Source organism: Engystomops pustulosus, chromosome 4 (assembly GCF_040894005.1).
Source record: "Engystomops pustulosus chromosome 4, aEngPut4.maternal, whole genome shotgun sequence".
NCBI lineage: Eukaryota > Metazoa > Chordata > Amphibia > Anura > Leptodactylidae > Engystomops > Engystomops pustulosus.
The window spans coordinates 119588053-119609640 of NC_092414.1; the positions used below are offsets into that span (position 1 = coordinate 119588053).

Sequence of the window (21588 nt, forward strand, 5' to 3'; positions counted from 1 at the left end):
TATTCATTTTCAAAGTTCTAAATTTTCTGCTTTCAGGCAGATAGTCATAGCACCCAAGTAACTTTATAACTAACATTTCCCAAATCTCTGCTTTATATCGGCAGAGGGTTTTATGCTTCCTCTCTCTTTTCTAGGTTGTTAGGAGGTTCAGAATTGTGGGTGCAATTTTTCTCATTTTTATGAAAATCGCCAAAACCCTTATTTAGAGGCACATGCTCAGCTTTAACTGACTTTGAGAGGCCTAAACAGCAGTAAAACCCCATGTATCACGCCATTTTAGAAACTACACCCCTCAATGTGTAAAAAAATCAACTTTAAGAAGTGTGTTAACCCTTTAGATCAGGGGTCTCAAACTCAATTTACCTGGGGGCCGCTGGAGGTAGATTCTGGGTAAGGCTGGGCCGCATCAAGTTTTCCGCACAAAATGCGCTTACAAAATATCATTATTCAGATTCAAATGTCACGGCGTCTCCCAGCGCAAGGAAAGCCCCAAGCTGGGAGACATGTTTTCTCTATGAACGCGTCCTGTGCACCGAGGGGTCCCAAGCTCCTACCGCACTGAGCCCAGTCAGGGACACTCCATCCCCCCCTCCCCCCCGGTACTTGCCTCCCATCAAAGAAGATGAAGTCGCCGCTCTGACCTGCAACAAGTGCGTTCAGAGCGGCGACTTCATCTTCTTCAAGTACCGGAGGGAAGGGGATTAACCGGTTACGGGTCCTTTCCTGTTTTTTCATGTCCATTTTTCACTCCCCACCTTCAAAAATCTATAACAAGCTGTGTGACGGCTTGTTTTCTGCGTAACAAATTGCACTTCATAGTGATGGTATTAAATATTCCATGCCATGTACTCGGAAGCGGGAAAAAAATTCCAAATGCAATGAAAATGGTGAAAAAACGCATTTGCGCCATTTTCTTGTGGGCTTGGATATTAAGTCTTTCACTGAGCGCCCCAAATGACATGTCTACTTTATTCTATGGGTCGTTACGATTAAGGGGATACCAAATTTGTTATAGGTTTATAATGTTTTTTACAAAAATTAAAACCTCCTGTACAACAATTATTTTTTTGATTTTGCCAACTTCTGGCGCTAATAACTTTTTTATACGTTGGTGTACGGAGCTGTGGGTGGTGTCATTTTTTGCGAAATTTGATAATATTTTCAATGATATCATTTTTAGGACTGTACGACCTTTTGATCACTTTTGATAGATTTTTTATATTTTTCAAAATGGCAAAAAAGTGCCATTTTCGACTTTGGGCGCTATTTTCTGTTACGGGGTTAAAAGCATTGAAAAAACGTTATCATATTTTGATAGATTGGGCATTTTCGGACGCGTCGATACCTGATGTGTTTATGATTTTTACTGTTTATTTATATTTATGTCAGTTCTAGGGAAAGGGGGGTGATTTGAAATTTTAGGTTTTTTTATTATAATTTTTTTTTTTTTTTTAACTTTTTTGTATTTTTATTTATACTATTTTTCAGACTCCCTAGGGTACTTTAACCCCGGGTTGTCTGATCGATCCTATCATATACTGCCATACTACAGTATGGCAGTATATGGGGATTTTCCTCCTCATTCAATACAATGTGAATGTAATGAAGGGGTTAAAACGAAATAGCCTCGGGTCTACGGAAGACCCGAGGCTACCATGGAGACGGATCGCCGTCCCCCGATGACGTCACGGGGAGCGGCGATCCCAGGTAAGATGGCGGCGCCCATGCGCCGCTATCTTTTTGAGGCTGCCGGCAGCCATCGCTGTCAAAACACCCGCGATCGGTGCTAGCACCGATCGCGGGTGTTACCGGTAAGCCTTTGCTGCAATATGCAGCAAAGACTTACCGGCTATGGAGAGGGCTCGGCCCGTGAGCCCTCTCCATGCAGCGCGACCTGCCCTCTCCATGCAGGTGGGGGCCGCAAAATATTGTCCCGCGGGCCGCAGTTGGCCCGCGGGCCGCGAGTTTGAGACCCCTGCTTTAGATGCTTCACATGGGTTAACACAATATGGAGGTGTAATTTACCAGCTGTAATTTTTTTTAGACAATATATTAATTTTGGCCAAAAATTAAACCATTACAAAGTATTAAATGAAGAAAAACTCCACAAAGTCTGATACCCAATTTCTCCTGAGTATGAGGATGCCCCATATGTGGTGGTGACTGCTGTATGGGCACACGGCCGGGCATAGAAGGGAAGCAGATCTGCAATGTCACATTTTACAGGCTATAAAATGTTTATTTTTTTGTAATTTGGACATATTATTTTTTTGTGGATGAGATAAACTTTTCAGGTACATCATTTACGGGGGGCTCAATAGCTAATAATCAGATTTTATTAACTCTTTCTTGGTGGTGGTTAAAAAAATCATTAATTCTCGTTTACGGTTTTTAGCAATTTTTTTTTTTTTTTTTTTTGCCGGACGTTCACCATACCATAAAAATAATATGTTATCTTTATTCTATGGGTCATCACGATTACAGCAATACCCCATTTATATGGCTTTTTTATGGTTAACTCACAACTCATTTTGTGAGAAATTTGCTTGTTTTTGTATCGCCATGTAACAATGGGCAGAACATTCATATTTTTTTTGTTTACGGAGCTGGTTTAGAGCTTATTTTTTGCGGGACAAGCTGCACTTTTTCTTGGTATCATGTCGGGGGTAAATGTTACTTTATTACTTTTTATGCGCTTTTTATGAGGTCAGAAAATTTCATAATAATTTTGCAAGTTTTTTTTGTCACTGAACCCGTACAGTGAACGGCGTGAAAAAAAAATTTTCATTCACGTTGTGATGCCCAATATGTTCTGTTTTTTTTGGTGATTTTCACTTTTTTTTTTGTTTTACTGGATTATTGCATGGGATAGGACTTCATTTTTTTTTTAACTTTTATTTTGTCACAGGGTGGGACATGAACAAGTGAGCATTTGATCACTAATGTATTGCAGCATATTACATAGTCAGCCTATACATTCTGCATAGGCTGACATCAGCACTGTTCGATCATGCTGTAAGCACGATCCTAACAGGCTTCTAGTGAAGGCAACCCTGGGGTCCTTATTGGGCCTTACGGAGGGTGAGGATTGGGCCTTACGAGGGCGATTCACCATAGACACTGTGGTCACGATGACCACGGCGTCTATAGGGTTAAACAGCAGGGATCGTGATCGTCGCGATCCTGGCTGTTAGTGCGGGATTCCGGCTACCGCGTACCTCTTCTGAGCCCGGGCGATCGCCATGATGTGATACTACGTCAAGGTGCAGAAAGGGGTTAATGTTCCATGCCATGTACTGGAAAGCGAGAAAAACATTCCAAATGCAGTGAAATTGGTGAAGAAAAAAAAAACACATTTGTGCCGTTTGGTCTTGGATTTTATGGCTTACATTGTGCGCTCTAATTGACATGTCTAATTATTCTTTGGGTCAGTACGATCACGGGGATACTAAATTTATATAGGCTTTATGTTTTCATACATTTACAAAACTTAAAACCTTCTGTACAAAATAATATTTTTTTTGTACATCTTCTGGCGCTAATAACTTTTTCATACTTCGGTGTATGGAGCTGAGGGTGGTGTCATTTTATTGCGGCTTTCAATACCACTATTTTTAGGACTGTCCTGCCTTTTGATCACTTTTTTAAATAATTTTTTTCAAAATGGCACTTTCGAATTTGGGCACTATTTTTTCCTTTACGAGGTTAAACACAGTGAAAAAATGGTTATTATATTTTGATCACGCATTTTCAGATGCTGCAATATCTAATGTGTTTTTGATTTTTACTGTTTATGACTTCTATGGAAAGGGTAGTGACCAAAGAGGTCACAGGGAGCGACCATCTCCACCAAGGTGGTGTTGCCCATACACCTCCATCTTTTTGAAGCCGCCGGCAGCTTTGTCAGTGGTTACGGGCAGGTTAACACCCGCAATCGGTGCTAGCTGCAATATGCAGCCAAGGTTTATAGGATATGGAGGAGGCTCAGTGGGTGAGGACTCTCCGTTCACCTGCACCCGACTACTACGTTGCATGTCGGTAAGGGGTTAAACTGTCAAAAAAAAAATTAAAAAAATCTACCATCAAAATCGAGCATGTTGGTTTATCATGCTCGATTTTGATGGTAGATTTTTTTTTTTCTTTTTGACAGTTTAACCCCTTACCGACATGCAACGTAGTAGTCGGGTGCAAGTGAATGGAGAGTACTCATAGATCCAGGCACTGTGAGTGTGGCAATCTGTTTATTTCATATCCATGGCCTCCTTCCTTCTAAAATCAACGTTTACAATTATGCTAATTAGCCTGAAGGGCACTGGGAGTGGTTTCACCTGTGCCATAGGTTTGCCACCACTGCTAAATACTATGGGTATTCAGTGGAAATGAGGTGAATAATTATAGTGCTACAATGCCTTTCCAAGTTTTCCGGGGATAGTTATGACTTTTAAACTTAATATTTTGTATACTCTGGACTTTCTAGTGGTAACAGTTAATGAGGTTAGACCTATTGCCTTAAAAGACAAAGTGGTATTAGCAAATGCATTCCTGGATATAGGGTTTGCTAAGGACACTTAGGGTGTGTTCACACGATGTGTTGCGTCACGGTTTTTGTTGCGTTTTTGACACATTCCAAAGGCTTCAATCTTGAATTTGTTAAAACGCAATGTTGCCTCCGAATGTGATCCAGGCTGAAGCCTTTGTAATGCGCCAAAAACACATAAAAAAACACAATGCACTGGAGGGTTTTTCACACTGGAGTTGTTTTTCACATATGTCGTGATTTTCATGGATGCCTTACTGAGCCATTGTTTTCTATGGCTGTTTTCACATTAGTTGTTTTTCACTGTTCCATGTTAAAAAAAAAAAATTATAATTTTTTTTCTCATGAAATAAGTCTATGGGTTCTACCAGAATGCTGTGTTCAGCCTGGGTCTTACAGTGCTTCCTGTCTTATCAGAAGATCCATGTGAATCCATTTTAGTTTTTAGGCTGGATTCCCATTTTGTCCATGAACGTGAGAAGTGATCTTCTGGGGACGGAACTCTGTGTATCATATTGATAAATGATGCATGGAGTTCTTGTTTTCTCAAAAAGAGGTAGATCCAATGCTACATGGTCTGCACTGCTGCATAATGGAGAAGCAAAAACTGATCATGGACACGTGTGAAGCCAGCCTCAGGCTTTTATGTTTAAAGGCTGTCTTTTCTCCTGGCGTTAGAAGAGCCTTTTCTTTCAGTTTCCTGGATGACAGGATGGTTCTTTGTCGTCAACCTGGATGGACTTCCTAAAGTAGTATCATTTTCAGCAAAGACTAACTCCCTTCTTCCGTTGACCATCCTAAAGTTCTACAATGTACCTTCATCGAACTGAACTTTCTTCCTCCTAATGCAATTTCAAAGGATGAATAAAAGGTTTTGGTGCAAGTAAAGCCCCTTCCACACTAGCGTTGCGTTTCACGTCAGGGTGCAATGCGTGAAAAACTGACGTTTTTGGCTGCGTTTTTGTTCCATTTTTCCTTGGAGTAATTAGCGTTTTTGCGTTCTTCACACGCGTGTTAGCGGTTTTTGGGAGAATCGAGCATTTTTCAAAGGGACCATGGTTTGGGATTAAAATGGGTTATTTAATTAAAAAATAATGTCTTCTGATAAGTTGCAAACATCTGCGATCTATTCTTCACTGTTCCCCGTGTATATTATCTCCCGACAAGTTAGCAGATGTGAAGAACAGTGAAGAATAGAATAAAAACAGTGAACACAGGATCATTTATGAGAAAAACACAGTGCAGAATAGATTACAGATGTTCGGCACATCTGCTTACTTGTCGGGAGATACGCGCGGAACGGTGCGGCCAAAATAGCATGTGAAGAACAATATATATGTGTGTGAAGAACAAATTGCAGATGTTTAAATACATCTGCAATGTGTTCTTCACACACATATATATTGTTCTTCACATGCTATTTTGGGCGCACCGTTCCGCGCGTATCTCCCGACAAGTAAGCAGATGTGCCGAACATCTGTAATCTATTCTGCACTGTGTTTTTCTCATAAATGATCCTGTGTTCACTGTTTTTATTCTATTCTTCACTGTTCTTCATTGTGTTTTTTTAATTAAATGATCGTTCGCGAGCAGGGGAAATACTGTTATTCTGGTCACCTAGCAACCCTTACGTTTAAAACGCATTGCACTCGCATTGCACTTGCAATGTTCGCGAGTGCAATGCGTTTTTGATAAGTCCCCATAGACTTGAATGGGGCGTGAAAAACAAAAATAAGAGCATGCTGCAATTTTGACGCGCGTGCAAACGAACGCAAGGACGCGCGTGAAAAACGCGACGCTAGCGCACAGTGGGCGGGGCTCGGGCCGATCGCATATGCGTTTTCCGGGAAACGCATGCTATTAATAACCCGATCGCATGCGTTTCTCTGGAAACGCATATGCGATTGCCCCAAACTCCGCCCCCGGTGCGCTAGCGTTATGAACGCGGCGCTAGCGGAACGTGTGAACGCGCCCTGAAACTTTATTTTACATTACCTGGTTCCTTCCAGTAGCGTGTGTTAAATCCTAGGAGTGGGGGGAAACAGCTGCACTGGCTTCCATGCCACACAAGTTAGTAGGTTTGCTGTAGGTCAGTTGTCCAACTGATTCGGAAAGGGCACCGTTTTCAACTTGCCAATTGTGTTGCACGCCCTATGTTAAAGGTTCACCACGAAAAAGATGGTGACCTCTGTTGGACCAGTGCAGGGAAGCAAGATTCATGTTTTCTGACGCACTATCTTAGCGAATCACCGCAGCTGGCATTCTACACGGAAATAGCACTTTTAATGCATTTTCCTACTTTCTACGTAAATGTGTCCCAATGTGTCAGTCTCTACTTGCTTTTGGAAAAAGTGAACCTGTAACCAGAAATTTGATTTTTAGCTGGTGATGGGTCCATATCAAAGTGCAACTGCAAAGTTGGTGATTTTACTAAATTATATGTGATTCCCTCTTTTGAAATTAAACAGATAGCTGCTGACTTTGTGCTGCTCATCCTTTTCTTTACAAAGTTAAGGCATTTTCTGTTCTGAAAGTGTTTGACTTACCAGACGTGAAATGGGTGGAGACTAATGTTAAGCTGAGGCCAGTTAGCACAAATCCCATGATGCCTTGTGTTCTCTCTCAAAGTAATTTAGCATTAAATTTGTTTTAGTTTCCCACAAGTAAATCCACTGAACACTGCACATACAGGATAATAATTCCTTTATTTATATAGTGACCAGCCTGGCAGCTTTGATCACAATGAGGAACAGAGAACATAGCCTGTGCTGTGTGAGCACTACAGGTTAATAGTTTATCTACACAAAGCATATACTGCTGATGATAAGGTGGGAGCATGAGGTGCAGAGAAAGTTCTGTAGAATCAGACTGGGACAGGGGAGATCTTGTACCTCACTATTCTGTGTAAGAGACATCTGTATCCACAGTCTTTAACACATCCAGCTCTGCTACATACAAAGAGAGCTCTGTCACATGACCTCCTCCCCTCCCATGAAACCAGCTTGTAGAGTTTGTTTATTCTATGGATTCCAAGGCTTATCCGCACTGGCAGAGTAAGCATCTACTGCAGCACTAAGATAATCTGAGGTGTATAGGAAAGAAACTGATATAGATAACAAAGATAATAGTTAAGGTTAACATCCCATTTTTTTTCTATTGAGCTATTGATTTGTGGGGGGAAACATTTTTTAGTTAATCTTTAAAGAGACTTTATTTTCAGTAAAGACAGTTAACAGAAGTCCATTACAAATGTATTTCTGTTTTCTCTAAGCATTTTCATTACAATATAATTGTGTTATAACTTACCTATCACCCTGGCAGAATACTGTGTAGTGGTTGGGCTTTGGTTTGGGTGCATTTAAAACCCCCCCACGTGTGACTTGTCTGTGCTGCGAACTCCTCAGCCCCCAACTGTAAAGCTTCTCCCTCCTGATCCTTCAGAGGTGACAGCTCGGTGGGCTAACATCAGTGGGAGAGGCAGGAGCTGATTAGGCTGCAGCACAGCCAAGTCACATGTTGTTTTTAGAAATGCATCCAAAACCCAACCTTTAGGACTACACAGAGGATTTTGTCAGGTTGCAAGGTAAGTTTTTACACGATTATATTGTAATGCAAATGCTTAGAGAAAGCAGAAAGACATATTTGCCTTTAGTGAAAATGCGGTCACAGTTTCCCTTTAATGAACATTGATCTTGGCCCATATGAAGTGTATCTAATTAGAAAACCACTATGAAATTTCTGTGACTGTCCAAATTTTCATAATATGGCTTGTTGAAGTACATGTACTTGCAGCAATGTTGTCTTTCGAATCAATTGCAGGAATTTTCATCAGTGAAAATATTTCAATAGAAAGAAGGGATCATGTCATATTGTATTTTCCATCTATGACATGTTTATGGAAAGGGCATTTATAATATGGAGCAGGTGTCTGATCTGTTATGTAGTAGTTGCCTCCTGTTGTTAACCTGTGAATGCCGAGGCTGAACATGACCACACGCACCTTAATGATATAAGGCTGCATTCACATGTTCTGGTTGGATTGCATTTCTAAATGAAATCCGATTGGAATTGTGTGGTGTTCCGAATGTATGTGTGTTTCCATTGAAATGCATGCAATGTGTAATGAGAACCCGGTGTTGTGCATGTAAACAATAGCCTGTTGCGTTCCAACTGGAAAATGCAAACAAAAGGGTATCCTACTATCCAAGAATACACAAAGTTAAACTTCCAAATTGTGGTTTTTCCCACCTGTAAAAATTAGGAATAAGTGAATAGATTATTGATGTAGGAGAAGAAGTCTGCAAGCAGTAGCCTCCCCTCATTAACCCCTTAACGCTCTGCGCCGTAGCTCTACGGCGCAGAGGTATAAGGGCTGTATGAAGAGGGCTCACGGGCTGAGTCCTCTTCATACAGAGGTGGGGGTTTTTGCATATTGCACAAAACCCCCACCGCTAATAACCGCGGTCGGTGCTTGCACCGATCGCGACTATTAACCCTCTAAACGCCGCCCGCAAAGTCGCGGGCGGCGTTTAAAAGACGGCGGCGCGTGGGCGCCGCCATCTTTTTTTCGATCGCCACGCCCCCGAACGTCATCGGGGGGCGGCGATCGGTTGCTATGGTAGCCTCGTGTCTTCTTTTGACACGAGGCTATCTGGCAGCTGCAGATTCGTTACAATGAGCCAGTGGCTCATTGTAATGAATGTGCTGCAAAAATGCCATATATTGCAATACAGAAGTATTGCAGTATATGGTAGGAGCGATCTGACTATCTAGGGTTAATGTACCCTAGATGGTCTAAAAGATAGTGAAAAAAAAAATAAAAAAAAAAGTTTAAAAAATAAAAAAAATTAATAAAATATTAAAAGTTCAAATCACCCCCCTTTCCCTAGAACGGATATAAAACATAATAAACAGTAAAAATCACAAACATATTAGGTATCACCGCGTCCCAAAATGCCCGATCTATCAAAATATAAAAACGGTTATGGCCGGCGGTGACCTCCGAGGCGGGAAATGGCGCCCAAATGTCCGAAATGCGACTTTTACACCTTTTTACATAACATAAAAAATGAAATAAAAAATGATCAAAATGTCGCACAGACCTCAAAATGGTAGCAATGAAAACGTCGCCTCATTTCGCAAAAAATGACCCCTCCCCCAGCTCCGTGCGCCAAAGTATGAAAAAGTTATTAGCGTCAGAAGATGGCAAAAAAAATTTTTTCTTTTTTGTACACATTCGTTTAATTTTTTAAAATGTATTAAAACACAATAAAACCTATATAAATTTGGTATCACCGCGATCGCACCGAACCAAAGAATAAAGTAGGCGTATTATTTGGAGCGAAGAGTGAAAGTCGTAAAAACTGAGCCCACAAGAACGTGACGCACGTGCGGTTTTTTTTCAATTTTTCCACATTTGGAATTTTTTTTCAGCTTCGCAGTACACGGCATGTTAAAATAAATAACATTACGGGAAAGTAAAATTTGTTACGCACAAAATAAGCCCTCACACAGGTCTGTACACGGAAAAATGAAAAAGTTATGGATTTTTGAAGTTGGAGAGCGAGAAATGAGCCGGAAAACCCTCCGTCCTTAAGGGGTTAATAAATTAATAATAAAACCTTCCCTTCAATGCTCAACTCCAGAGTTCTCTTCAGGTTCTCAGCAGTTTGAGCAGATGCATTTCTATCCGTTCTGTCTGCACACACGCACACACACTATGTTGCCAGGTGGCGTCATTGTGTGAGCGCGGACAGAGCACATAGACATGCATCTGTCCCTGCTGCCAGGGAGAAGAGAACTTCAGAGATGAGCACAACATTTTTTTTTTTTTACATACTTGTGCTATTATATTTGACAGCATTTAACAGATCATAGGGCACAAATACAAACAAAATAAAACGTTAGAGTAATATGAAACGATAGGAGTGAGGGCCCTGCTCATAAAAGCTTACAAACGAGTAACGTGTCATAATGACTAGGTTAGCAAAGCCTTCTTAAAATGGTATTCTCATATATACATACACACCTCTTGAATTGCATGTTCTTAAAATTTCCCATATATGTAGCCTTGGACTGTTGTCCTTGGATACGACCACCCCATGCACACTGACAGAGGTGGCTAGACATGCCCTATCGAGACACCCCGCCACTTAGATTCAGCGTTCATTACTCCAGGATGGCTGTAGGACATGCAGTAACTCCGACCTTTTCATATGCAAAAATTATTTCTTTGTGCAATCCCTCCAGCAGCCGTGGTCGTATTGAAGGACAGCTATCTTGTTTCTAAGGGACAACATGGCTATATTAGGGGAAATTATTTTCACACAAGTGATTTTTTTTTAAAATCCAATTGAATAAATTTTTATGTACAGCAGATAAATGTTAATGCAGAGATGAGAATAAGCAGATAACCGAGGTCATGATAACTCCTGTAAGACCTCTCTGTAAACACCAGGCCTGGGAGTAAATGACAGCTGTTTCCCCAGCTTCCTACTAGGTTGTACTGAAGAGTAAATGGAGCCCCAGGGAGTGCAAGCCGCCACATAGCTCTGGGTACAGGAGTCATGGAAAGGAATCCAGGGAATAAGAACCAGCAATGAGGCCGGTCCTGAAGGGGTTAACTGTTCCCACAGTCCCTGCAGAGTCCGGTAGCACAGGTCACCCTATCCAAGGCGGCTGTGCCCATCGTGATGAGGGCTACGGGGCTGCAGTACACGTGTCACGTCATCCGTTATTCCCCGGCACCTGCAGCCTGCATCCTCCTCCGTCACACAATGCCAGGACTCACAACCGCCCCGGAAACCGTGACGAGCAAAAACATCCGTTGAGTGCCAAGCAGCCAATGCCAGAGGAGTGACGTCAGCGCGGTAACGCTAGGCTGGAGGCTTCTCCTGGTCCGTGCAGACACGCCTCCGCCAGGCCAGCTCTCTCCGGCTGTGGCAGGATCCACCTCTCCTCCTTCCCTCCGCGGCGATACTAACAAAATGGCCTCGGCTCCCATGCGCCTCTCTGACTTGTACATCGGCGTCACGCGCTCCCGCACGCCCCTTGTGCGCCACGCGATTGGCAGTAATTGTCTAGGTGCCGTCCTACCCTCGGCGCGCCATTGGTCAGTGTGCGTTGAGCCCGCCCACTACTCCCTGGCAGCTCGGCGGCGGAGTCTGGGCATCGCAGGAGCCCAAAATGGCGGAGCTGTGGAATAGTGTTCGTGCTGCGCCAGCTGATAAACACGAAGCGCTGACTAAACCGCGAGAGGTGATCGTGGTGAAAGCCAGCGCGGAGGGAAAGCCTCGCCCGCCGTCCTCCTCCTCATCCAGCACGAACAGCCGTGACCTGCATCCCGCCAAGAAGATTCGGACAGATGAAAAGGTTTCCAAGCCGAAGCGTGTGAATGGCGAGGGCGGAGGGGGCGGGAGCCATCGACCTGGAGCGGGCTACGCTACTCCTCCGACAGCCTGGAGCGCCCCGCTAGCGGCCAGCAGCAGCCTGTGCCCTGCCCCGCCCGGCCCGACCCGCTCCCCGCAGCCAGCGCCTCCGCCCGCCCGCCTCCTGCCCCCCGACAAGCCGAGGAAGCACGGCGAGAAGCGGGACAAGAAGAAGCGACGCGAAGATGGCGCGGAGGAGAATGGGGACGTGAAGGCTGCCGCCAGCCGGCCCGCTGCGCCTGTCACTGGTGAGTGGCGCACATTCCTGTGCATGTACACAGTGCGGCAGCGCTGTCACCATTCATTCATGAAGTACGTGGAGGTCCCCAGCCCTGCAGCAAGGTGAAAGGGCGCATCAGTGTAGTGGCACACATGACAGGCGCACTGTTTGGTTTGCATACCAGTAAAACTGCAGGTTGTGTTGGTGCTAGACTTCTTTCTGACAAGTTTCTTTTAATTGTAGGGAACAGATAAGTTGAGAAATGGAGTGAACTCTTCCGTGTTGTCAGATGTAAGGGGGCACTACAGCGCTACTGGCGTTATTGGTCACTTTACACTTTCTTGGAGTGTGGTGAGGCTGGCATGTAGCATTTGTAAATGCATAATGGAATGGGCATGTGTATTTGGATTTACAGTTTGTTTTTCACTTTGTTGAATTGATTAAAAAAATATAATTTTTTTTTTGGTCTGGCTTATTAATGTACACTCACATTAATGCACCCCATCATGACAGAAAAATAACATAGAAATGTAATTATTTTGGAGAAACTGTTTTATAAAACTGATTAGGAATGGCACATACATAACTTTCCATAGAAGACCCCACAGTGCAGGTGGAGCACGAGAATCATGAGGTCTAAGGAACTGCCCAAGGAACTCAGAGACAGAGTTGTGGCAAGGGACAAGACGACTGGTTGCAATTGAAAGAGGGATAAATGCGACCAAGTAACTCTTCCAGAGTGCTCTGGACCTCAGACTGGGCTGAAGGTTCACCTTTCAACAAAACAATCACTCTAAGCACACAGATAAAATGGCAACTCTGTGACCATTGAGTGGCCCAGCAAGAGCCGTGACCTAAACCCAATTGATCTTCTCTGGAGAGACATGAAAACGGCTTCCACCAACATTCACCATCTAACCTGAGGGAACTGGATCTGCAAGGAAGAATGGCAGAGGATCCCCAAATCCAGATATGAAAAACTTGCATCGTTCCCAAGAAGACTCATGGCTGTACTTGCTCAAAACATGCTTCTACCTAATACTAAGCAAAAGGGCTGAATGCTTATGGCCATGTTATTTCAGTTTTTCCTGTTTAATACATTGGCAAAAATATCTACATTTGTTTTTTTCTGTCAATATGGGTGCAGAGTGTACATTAATGAGCAAAAAGACATGTTTTTATTTGACCAATTTGCTGCAATGAAAGAGTGAAAAATTTAAAGGGGTCTGAATACTTTCCATACCCAATGTATTTTAGGAAGTGGCTAAGCATATCCTGTGGGACAGTTCACACTTGTGTGTGGGACATTCGTAACTCTGTTGTATATGGGGCTAGCTCGCTGTCATCATAGTGGTCTATTGTGCACAGTGAGGTGAGCACACACTGGGGGAGGTTTATTTATCTGGCCACTACAGAATTCTGTCATAGTTTGCACTATATTTATGAAGCTTTTTAGACAGTTTTCTGGCCCTCCTATGACTATTTTGCCAAAAGGGGGTGTGGCCGCATTTCAGAAATACTTCTGACCCGACAGAATTGGGTCCTAACTTTCTGGCGCAAAGTGAGCCAACTAATAGGTGCAACTAAACTTGGTTCTAGTAGAATACTGTCATCATCCAGCACCAGACACTTCTATGAATCTGGTGCAGAGTAAGACTGTCTAGTCTAACGTTGGGACACCTTATATAAATCTGCGTCATATATCTCACCTTGACTGAGCTGGCAGTGGAAATGATAGAGCAGCTCCAATGGAGTTTGAGGGGTGAGCAGCGCATCACTTCAATGTGTTTCAGGCATACAGCAGTGGTCAGAACAGGAGCGCTGGCTTCTGTAAGCAGATAGTGGCCGGCAGTGATGGGGAAAGCTGGGGGAGAACAGGAGCGCTGTCTTCTCTAAGCAGGTAGTGGCCGGCAGTGATGGGGAAAGCTGTGGTCAGAACAGGAGCGCTGGCTTCTGTAAGCAGATAGTGGCCAGCAGTGATGGGGAAAGCTGTGGTCAGAACAGGAGCGCTGGCTTCTGTAAGCAGATAGTGGCCGGCAGTGATGGGGAAAGCAGTGGTCAGAACAGGAGCGCTGGCTTCTGTAAGCAGATAGTGGCCGGCAGTGATGGGGAAAGCTGTGGGAGAACGGGAGCGCTGGCTTCTGTAAGCAGATAGTGGCCGGCAGTGATGGGGAAAGCTGTGGTCAGAACAGGAGCGCTGGCTTCTGTAAGCAGGTAGTGGCCGGCAGTGATGGGGAAAGCTGGGGGAGAACAGGAGCGCTGGCTTCTCTAAGCAGTTAGTGGCCGGCAGTGATGGGGAAAGCTGTGGTCAGAACAGGAGCGCTGGCTTCTGTAAGCAGTTAGTGGCCGGCAGTGATGGGGAAAGCTGTGGTCAGAACAGGAGCGCTGGCTTCTGTAAGCAGTTAGTGGCCGGCAGTGATGGGGAAAGCTGGGGGAGAACAGGAGCGCTGGCTTCTGTAAGCAGTTAGTGGCCGGCAGTGATGGGGAAAGCTGGGGGAGAACAGGAGCGCTGGCTTCTGTAAGCAGTTAGTGGCCGGCAGTGATGGGGAAAGCTGGGGGAGAACGGGAGCGCTGGCTTCTGTAAGCAGATAGTGGCCGGCAGTGATGGGGAAAGCTGTGGTCAGAACAGGAGCGCTGGCTACTGTAAGCATGTAGTGGCCGGCAGTGATGGGGAAAGCTGGGGGAGAACAGGAGCGCTGGCTTCTCTAAGCAGTTAGTGGCCGGCAGTGATGGGGAAAGCTGTGGTCAGAACAGGAGCGCTGGCTTCTGTAAGCACAAGTTTGAATTTGGCTACAACTCCAGCAATAAAGTATGATGTGCCTTTACATTAGGGTAAATTTGAGGAGGAATGACCTCTCCTGGCCGCTATTGTCAGCAGTTGTGTAGTTATTTTTGTTGTAATGCTTACAAACTCTTCATCTGTGCTAGCTTTTGTGCCTGACTTGTATAAAGGCAGTGGCTGCATAAACATCTGCCTGAATTCAGCAGCATCACCTTTACTAGATGCCACTTTAAAATACATATATTTTCCACATGTTATTTTAAGACCCAGAAACTATGGCATTCAGGAGAGAGTGGTTCAAAGGGCAGTGCCATAATTGTTCAATGGCTGTGTTCGATATTGCATTTCAGCCCTATTCACTCTAATGGAATTAGATTGTAAACGGGCCATGTTATCTATGGATGTTCTCTTGAATGTTGAGCAAATACTGTACTTGTTGGAGTGCTGCAACTGCTTCATTTTGCTGATGCCCAATCCTCTGAAGTGAACCTCTCACCAAGGACCTCAGTTTACGAAAGACCGTCTGCAGACGCCCATTAAACTTGCGTTACAAATGTGCATTTTGGCCTATTCTAAGCATTTGCTGTACAGCTCCTCACTCTCCCCTGATGTCAGCTCTCCACACTGTGAACTTGCTGGAGGGAGGGTCTGTATGAGAGCACAGAGGTGGGGGCCAAGAGCTGAGCAGAAAGCAGCAGACAAGCTTTTTTTTTTTTTTGTTTGTTTTTTTATGCAGCCATAGCCAACCCCTGTGTCTTGCCTTGCATCCATACAAAATCCTCTGTTAAATTTTAACACACACATCGTAATACATATACTCAGAGAAAGCAGAAAGGCAGATTTGCAATTTGAATGTAATGGGCTTTTGCAACTTTTTTTTGTGAAAATGGGGTCCCTGGTGACGGGTTCCCTTTAAAGGCAATATCATTAAATTCCTTTAACAGTGTAAATAAATCTGCTTTCCTTTCTGTACCCTCTGTGAGCGGAGATAGATAATGAAAATTAAAATTTTAAACCGGTTAATTCTAACGGCCGCTTCAACTTTTTTTTACGCTAAAAGGATAATTGGGATAAAAGTTCTTCCATTTAATTGTTTTGAAGGAAAAAGACAATTGTGTTTTCTTTTATTAATTTTTTATTTTATAAAGCTTTTAATGTACCACGGACACCTGCCAGCAACTCCGCTGTCAGCACTGGCCCCGACCATAGCAGCTAATATTTTAGGTGCTGCAGTCAAACCTGACAGCGACACCTTACAGTGCTTTATATGGGCGCCGTATATTTTAATGCTTCAGTGACGCCATCGGAAGGAGCCTGTTTAGGGTTCCCATAACTGTCCTTGGCATATCTATATTGCGCTCTGTCTGAGAGGCAGTAATATAGAAGCAGTATACAGTTGTTTTGCAGTATATTATATGATTGCTAAAAACCCCTAGGGGGCTGAAATAATAGAAAATTTCATTTTTTTTAATTTTTTTTTTTAAACTTCAAGCACCACATTCCTTGGAACACCTAAAAAAATAAACAAGTAAAATAATCATGCTTGGTATCCCCTTATCCAAAAACGTACCTTTTTTTTTTTTTTTTTTTTTTTTTTTTAAATATAAAAACAATTATTCTTGCCCAAGGACCCCTTTACTAGAAATATCTAATCACCACTTTGTTGTTTTTTTTTTTTTTTTTTTTTTTGTAACACTTGTAAAAATAAAAAGTGATCAAAGGGTTGTATAATCCCCAAAATAGTAAAAGTGAAAATGTCAGCTTGTCCTACAACAAATGACCCCTACACAGCTCTGTACACTGGACTATGAAAAAGTTATTGGTGTCAGAATCTGGCAAAGAAGGTTTTTGTCAGGAACCTGGCTGCTCGCTGATTGGATCTGACTTTGGTTTAGAAAGGGGCCTTGACGGGCCTTACTGGACCATGTTCTGACGGCTCTCCGCCCTCAAAGAACCTGAGTGATACAGCTGCCACCACTTGTCATATATAGGCTGACTAGGCACAGAAGATATTTTATGCACCAATATTAGTTAGAAATTAAGCAATCAATGTAGGTAACGTCTCCTCACTTGTGGAATCTTTAGAACACAAGAAGGCTCTTATTTAATGGACGTTTAATATCAAAAAGACAGTGCTTACAATTAACAAGGGGTATTATATAAAAAGGGTGACGCATTAAACAGATATAAATATAAACTGCAATAAATAAGTTTGGTAAAATAAAAAGGGATAAAGAAATCGGAACTTAATACATTACATGACAATTTAAGTCTGGTGCCTGGGGATGCAGAAAGGCTCAATCTGACTGTCCACCTGGGACCGCCAAACAATGACCACTTTTAAATAGATTCCCTGACCACCCCCTGCTTGTTATGACATCAGGAGGCCTGGCATAGGATAATTGCCTTTTATCACTAGGAGGTGTAACCAAACCCTTGTATGCCTCAGAATCTCTTCTGGCCCAGTGGACATCCTATGCACTTGTTTGTAATTCCAGCGTTTTCCTCAGAATACCCTGCACGCATGCGTACTATGCATGATGAGTGTAGTGGTAATAGTTTAGGGGTCATGTAATTGCTCCCTGTTGTAGTTAAGCCATCTCTTGACTATTTTACTGCAGAAGACTACATATAGTTATATGAGGACATTGGGGAAACTGAAACATGTATGGTGCCACATACTCCTTTAATGTATAAATCCAGATGGGGACCTTTAATGAGTAGGCCATAACCTCTGGTTGAACTAGTGAAAGGATGTAGAAGGAATCTTCTTCCCCCTCCATTAATTTTACGAGGGGGTCTGGGCAATCACTGTTTGTGTTATATTGCCCTAGCCTGGGCCTGTGTAAGAATAGCAGACTCATATTAGAGTCTCTCTGATTTAGATCTTGTCACCACCGTTTTAATTTTATTTATTGTTTCAAGAATAAAAAAAATATGTCCTAGCGTCCAAATGTATTTTTGTCATTTTGCAACAAATAAAAAAAATAAGAGGTTGTACGGTCCCATAAATTAGCAATGTAAACATCATCACATCCTGCAAAAAGTGACCCGTTACACAGCTCCATATGTCAAAGTATGAAAAAAATATTACTGTCAGAATATGGCAAATGAAATGTTTTTGTTTTTTTGTTTGTTTTTATCCTAAGAAGAGCCCACAAGGAAATGGACACTTTTTTTTTTTTTTGTTCGTTTATTGCATTTGAAACTGTTCTCTGCTCCTCAGTACACGGCATGGAAAGTGAAATACTACCGCTAGGAAGTAGTTTGTTATGGAGAAGACGCGCCCTTATAAAGCTCTGTACACAGAAAAATAAGTGGATTTTTAAAGGGGAAAAGAAGAAACACAAAAAGGGCATCAACGGGAAGGGGTTTAAGGTATTGATATAACACATCTATGCACATTTTAGTACATCCACTAGAAGTCTGTGGATCTCCAGATTATTGTGCCTTTGCTCCATGTAATTGCTGTAAAGCATGATTCTGAATGCGGTCTACAGCAGCAGAGAGAAAATGGCTCCCCATAATCATCATTTGCAGAATATATATATTTTTTTAAATTTGATTTTGATAATTTAAATTAAAGGGGTTTTCCCACCTAACAAGTTAGGGCCTAACTTGCTGATTGGTGGGGGTCTCAGTAATGAAGATCATAAGAACGGGGGGTCCAAAGTACCTCCGTCCACCCTTTGTCACTCTCTAAGATGAATGGAGCAGAGCAGATATGTTCTACATTCATCTTGAGGAGCAATGAGCGGCCCGACAGAGGTACATCACTGAGACCCCAGTCCCCATCTATAAGCATTTTCTGCTGGAAAAACCCCTTTAACCTATTATTCAACAGTCACAAGAATATTATTGATCCTATTTTAATCTCAGTCCACCTTCATGTCATTTCATGGAAACCCTGTCCTATTTATAGATTCTTATTTTGTATCCCAAATGATTTCCATGGAAATTGTAATGTTGTGGCTCTTTTGGCAGGCAATACTTAAAGGGGCATTCTAGATCCAACAATATATCCCCTACCCAAGGGATATAGACCCCCACATATCAAGAGAAGGTTTTATTTTTGTACTTTGGTAGGCTCAGCATGAGCTCTGCAGCTCCTCCATTCACATTCAATAGTATTGATCACAAACATCGCCATAACCAGCCAAACTCTGAATTTCATCAAGAATTTCTTGTGACTATATTTCCATGTACACCAATCTATGGTACATTTGCCAATCCCACTATTTTAAGACAGTTGTATCCTCTTCTGGGACATAATCATCATCATGATCATTAAATTCCTATCTCCATAATCTTTGTTCTACCACCATTTTTGATAAAAAAAATTTTTTTTGCTTACTGCTTTTCTTCTAGCTTTGGGAGAATTCTGTGCAGTATTATTGTCTACAGGGGACAAGCTATCAGTGCCTATGTCCAGCAGCTATTTCAGCTCAGTAAGGATCCAGGATTACTGGAAGCACACAGGCATAGCGGGAAGGCCCCTACTGTGAATATGATAGACATACTGATATTTGTGCCCAAAAATAAGCAAAACTGACTATAATATAATGGCTAGAAGCTTTGTCATTAATTTTAAAATGATTCATGACTAGCTGTAACAATTTTTGTATACAGAACCGTGTGAGGGCACCACTTTATAATTCTGTGAAACGTGCTCTGAATCTGAAAATAAAGTCCACATGTTCAATTGGTTAAAAAAAAATGGTGACCTTGAAGACTTGGTTCATAGCTTTTGCTGTGTGGTCCAAATTACATATTTCCTTTTATTTTATCAGTCAGTATGGTTGGAGGTACAAACTTTAAGGATATCTACCCATCAAAATCAAGCGTGGTAAGCCCAAGACACTCATAGATCCAGGCTCTGTGATTGTGGTTATTTTCTTATATTTGCTATCCATGGCCGCCTTCCTTCTAAAATCAATTTTTAAAATTTTAAAATAAAGCCCCTCCATGCTGCAGATTAATAGGCTGCACCGAAATAAACCCCTCCCTCTGCCTGATGGGATCTCCCAGCAGCAGGGGAAGTTTCAACATACAGTGGGAGGGGGAAGTGCTCCTTGAAGTCTGTAACAGCCTGTGAATTTGCGGCAGAGCGGCTCCGATAACGACCCAGTAGCCTTTTAGGGCTGCACTACTGTGGCCGCACATGCAGCCTGTCAAGCCTTGGAGTTGCCTCCAGGATTTATTCTGCTCTGGTTTCCAGTGTTGGTGTTCTGCTCTAAATGAAGTACAGGCTGTCCCCGGGTTACATACAAGGTTCTGTAGGTTTGTTCTTAAGTTGAGTTTGTATGTAAGTCGGAACCGTATACCTTATTATTGTAACCCCAGTCAAAACTTTTTTGGTCTCTGTGACAATTGGATTTTAAAAATGTTGGATTGTCATCAGAACCAGGATTAACAATAAAGCTTTATTGTAGACACCTGTGATAAAGCTTTTTATTGAAGCCTAGGACTAAAGTACAGTAAATTACTAATATCCACAGGTCCGTTTGTAACTAGGGGTCGTATGTAAGTCAAGTGTTCTTAAGTAGGGGGCCGCCTGTATTTGGTTTTTGTGGTATTTGTTGGTTAACTGACGTATTTTTAATTTTGAGGTGGCATTTTCTGCAGTACTGTGGTTGATATTTCTTCTAGGGCGCTGGTGACTGTTGTGGCCCCTTAAAAAGAATCTATCATCAAAATCAAGCATTATTAACCTATGACACTTACACATAGATCCAGACACAGTGACACTGGTAATCTTATATTTGTTATCCATAGCCCCCTTCTTTCTAAAATCAACTTTTACAATTATGGCGATGAACCTACAGGGTTCTGTGGGCGTTACCAGAGCTCCTCAGTTCTGCAGATTCAAAGGCTATTACAATGAGCAGCACATGTTTCTACCTTCTCCTCCTCCTGCCTGTGTAATCTAGCCACAGAAGAAAGTGCGGTGGGAGGTGCACTGCTCATTGTAACAGCCTGTGAAGCACCCCCAGAGCCCTTCGCACTGATTACCATAATTTTAAAAGTTAATTTCAGACTAACACTGCCTACTGATAAAGTGTTACAAGTCCTCCCTATATCACCTAAAATTAGCTGCCAGTGAGGCACTGTACCCTAATTACAGATGTTTTTTTCTGATTTGCAAATTAGCTTTTCTGACTCTTCTGAGAGAGGAGTCAGATACCAGTGAACCACGCCCCATTATTCTGACAGACAGCTCTGAGTCTCTTCAAATCCCTGCTCTGCCTCCTTGGGACTGTCTGCTAATATTCGATTACAGACATATAAAGCTCTATGTACAGATGGGAAATATTGTGTCAATCTTTTTAAATGGTGCCTTGTTACATTCATGACATGTGATTAGTGACATCATCGTAGGTCCTTCAGACTTCTAAGAATGGCAAACTGCACACCATGTATATGATTACATGAAATCACAGCAGCCTCCTTGGAGGATGGAGAGGAGTAGAAGTCCATGGAGGCTGCTGTGACTTCATATGGTCAGATACCAGCAACTGGTACAGTTTGCTATTATTAAGAATCATAAGGACCTGAGATTATGTCACTCTGGTCGCATGACATGAACTGTGACCAGTAAGGAGGCATAAGGCATGGGGTGGAG

The 21588-nt window shown here is 42.7% G+C and overlaps 1 protein-coding gene across 1 annotated transcript in view; it reads left to right on the forward strand.

Annotated features, from left to right (window-relative positions):
- Window positions 1-11414: 11414 nt before the first annotated feature.
- RSBN1L (round spermatid basic protein 1 like) overlaps window positions 11415-21588 on the forward strand; it is a 52389-nt gene continuing 42215 nt past the window's right edge. The window contains exon 1 of the mRNA XM_072147235.1: window positions 11415-12212. Coding sequence (XP_072003336.1) covers window positions 11723-12212 — 490 coding nt within the window. The 5' untranslated portion in view covers window positions 11415-11722. The remainder of the gene's footprint in view (window positions 12213-21588) is intronic.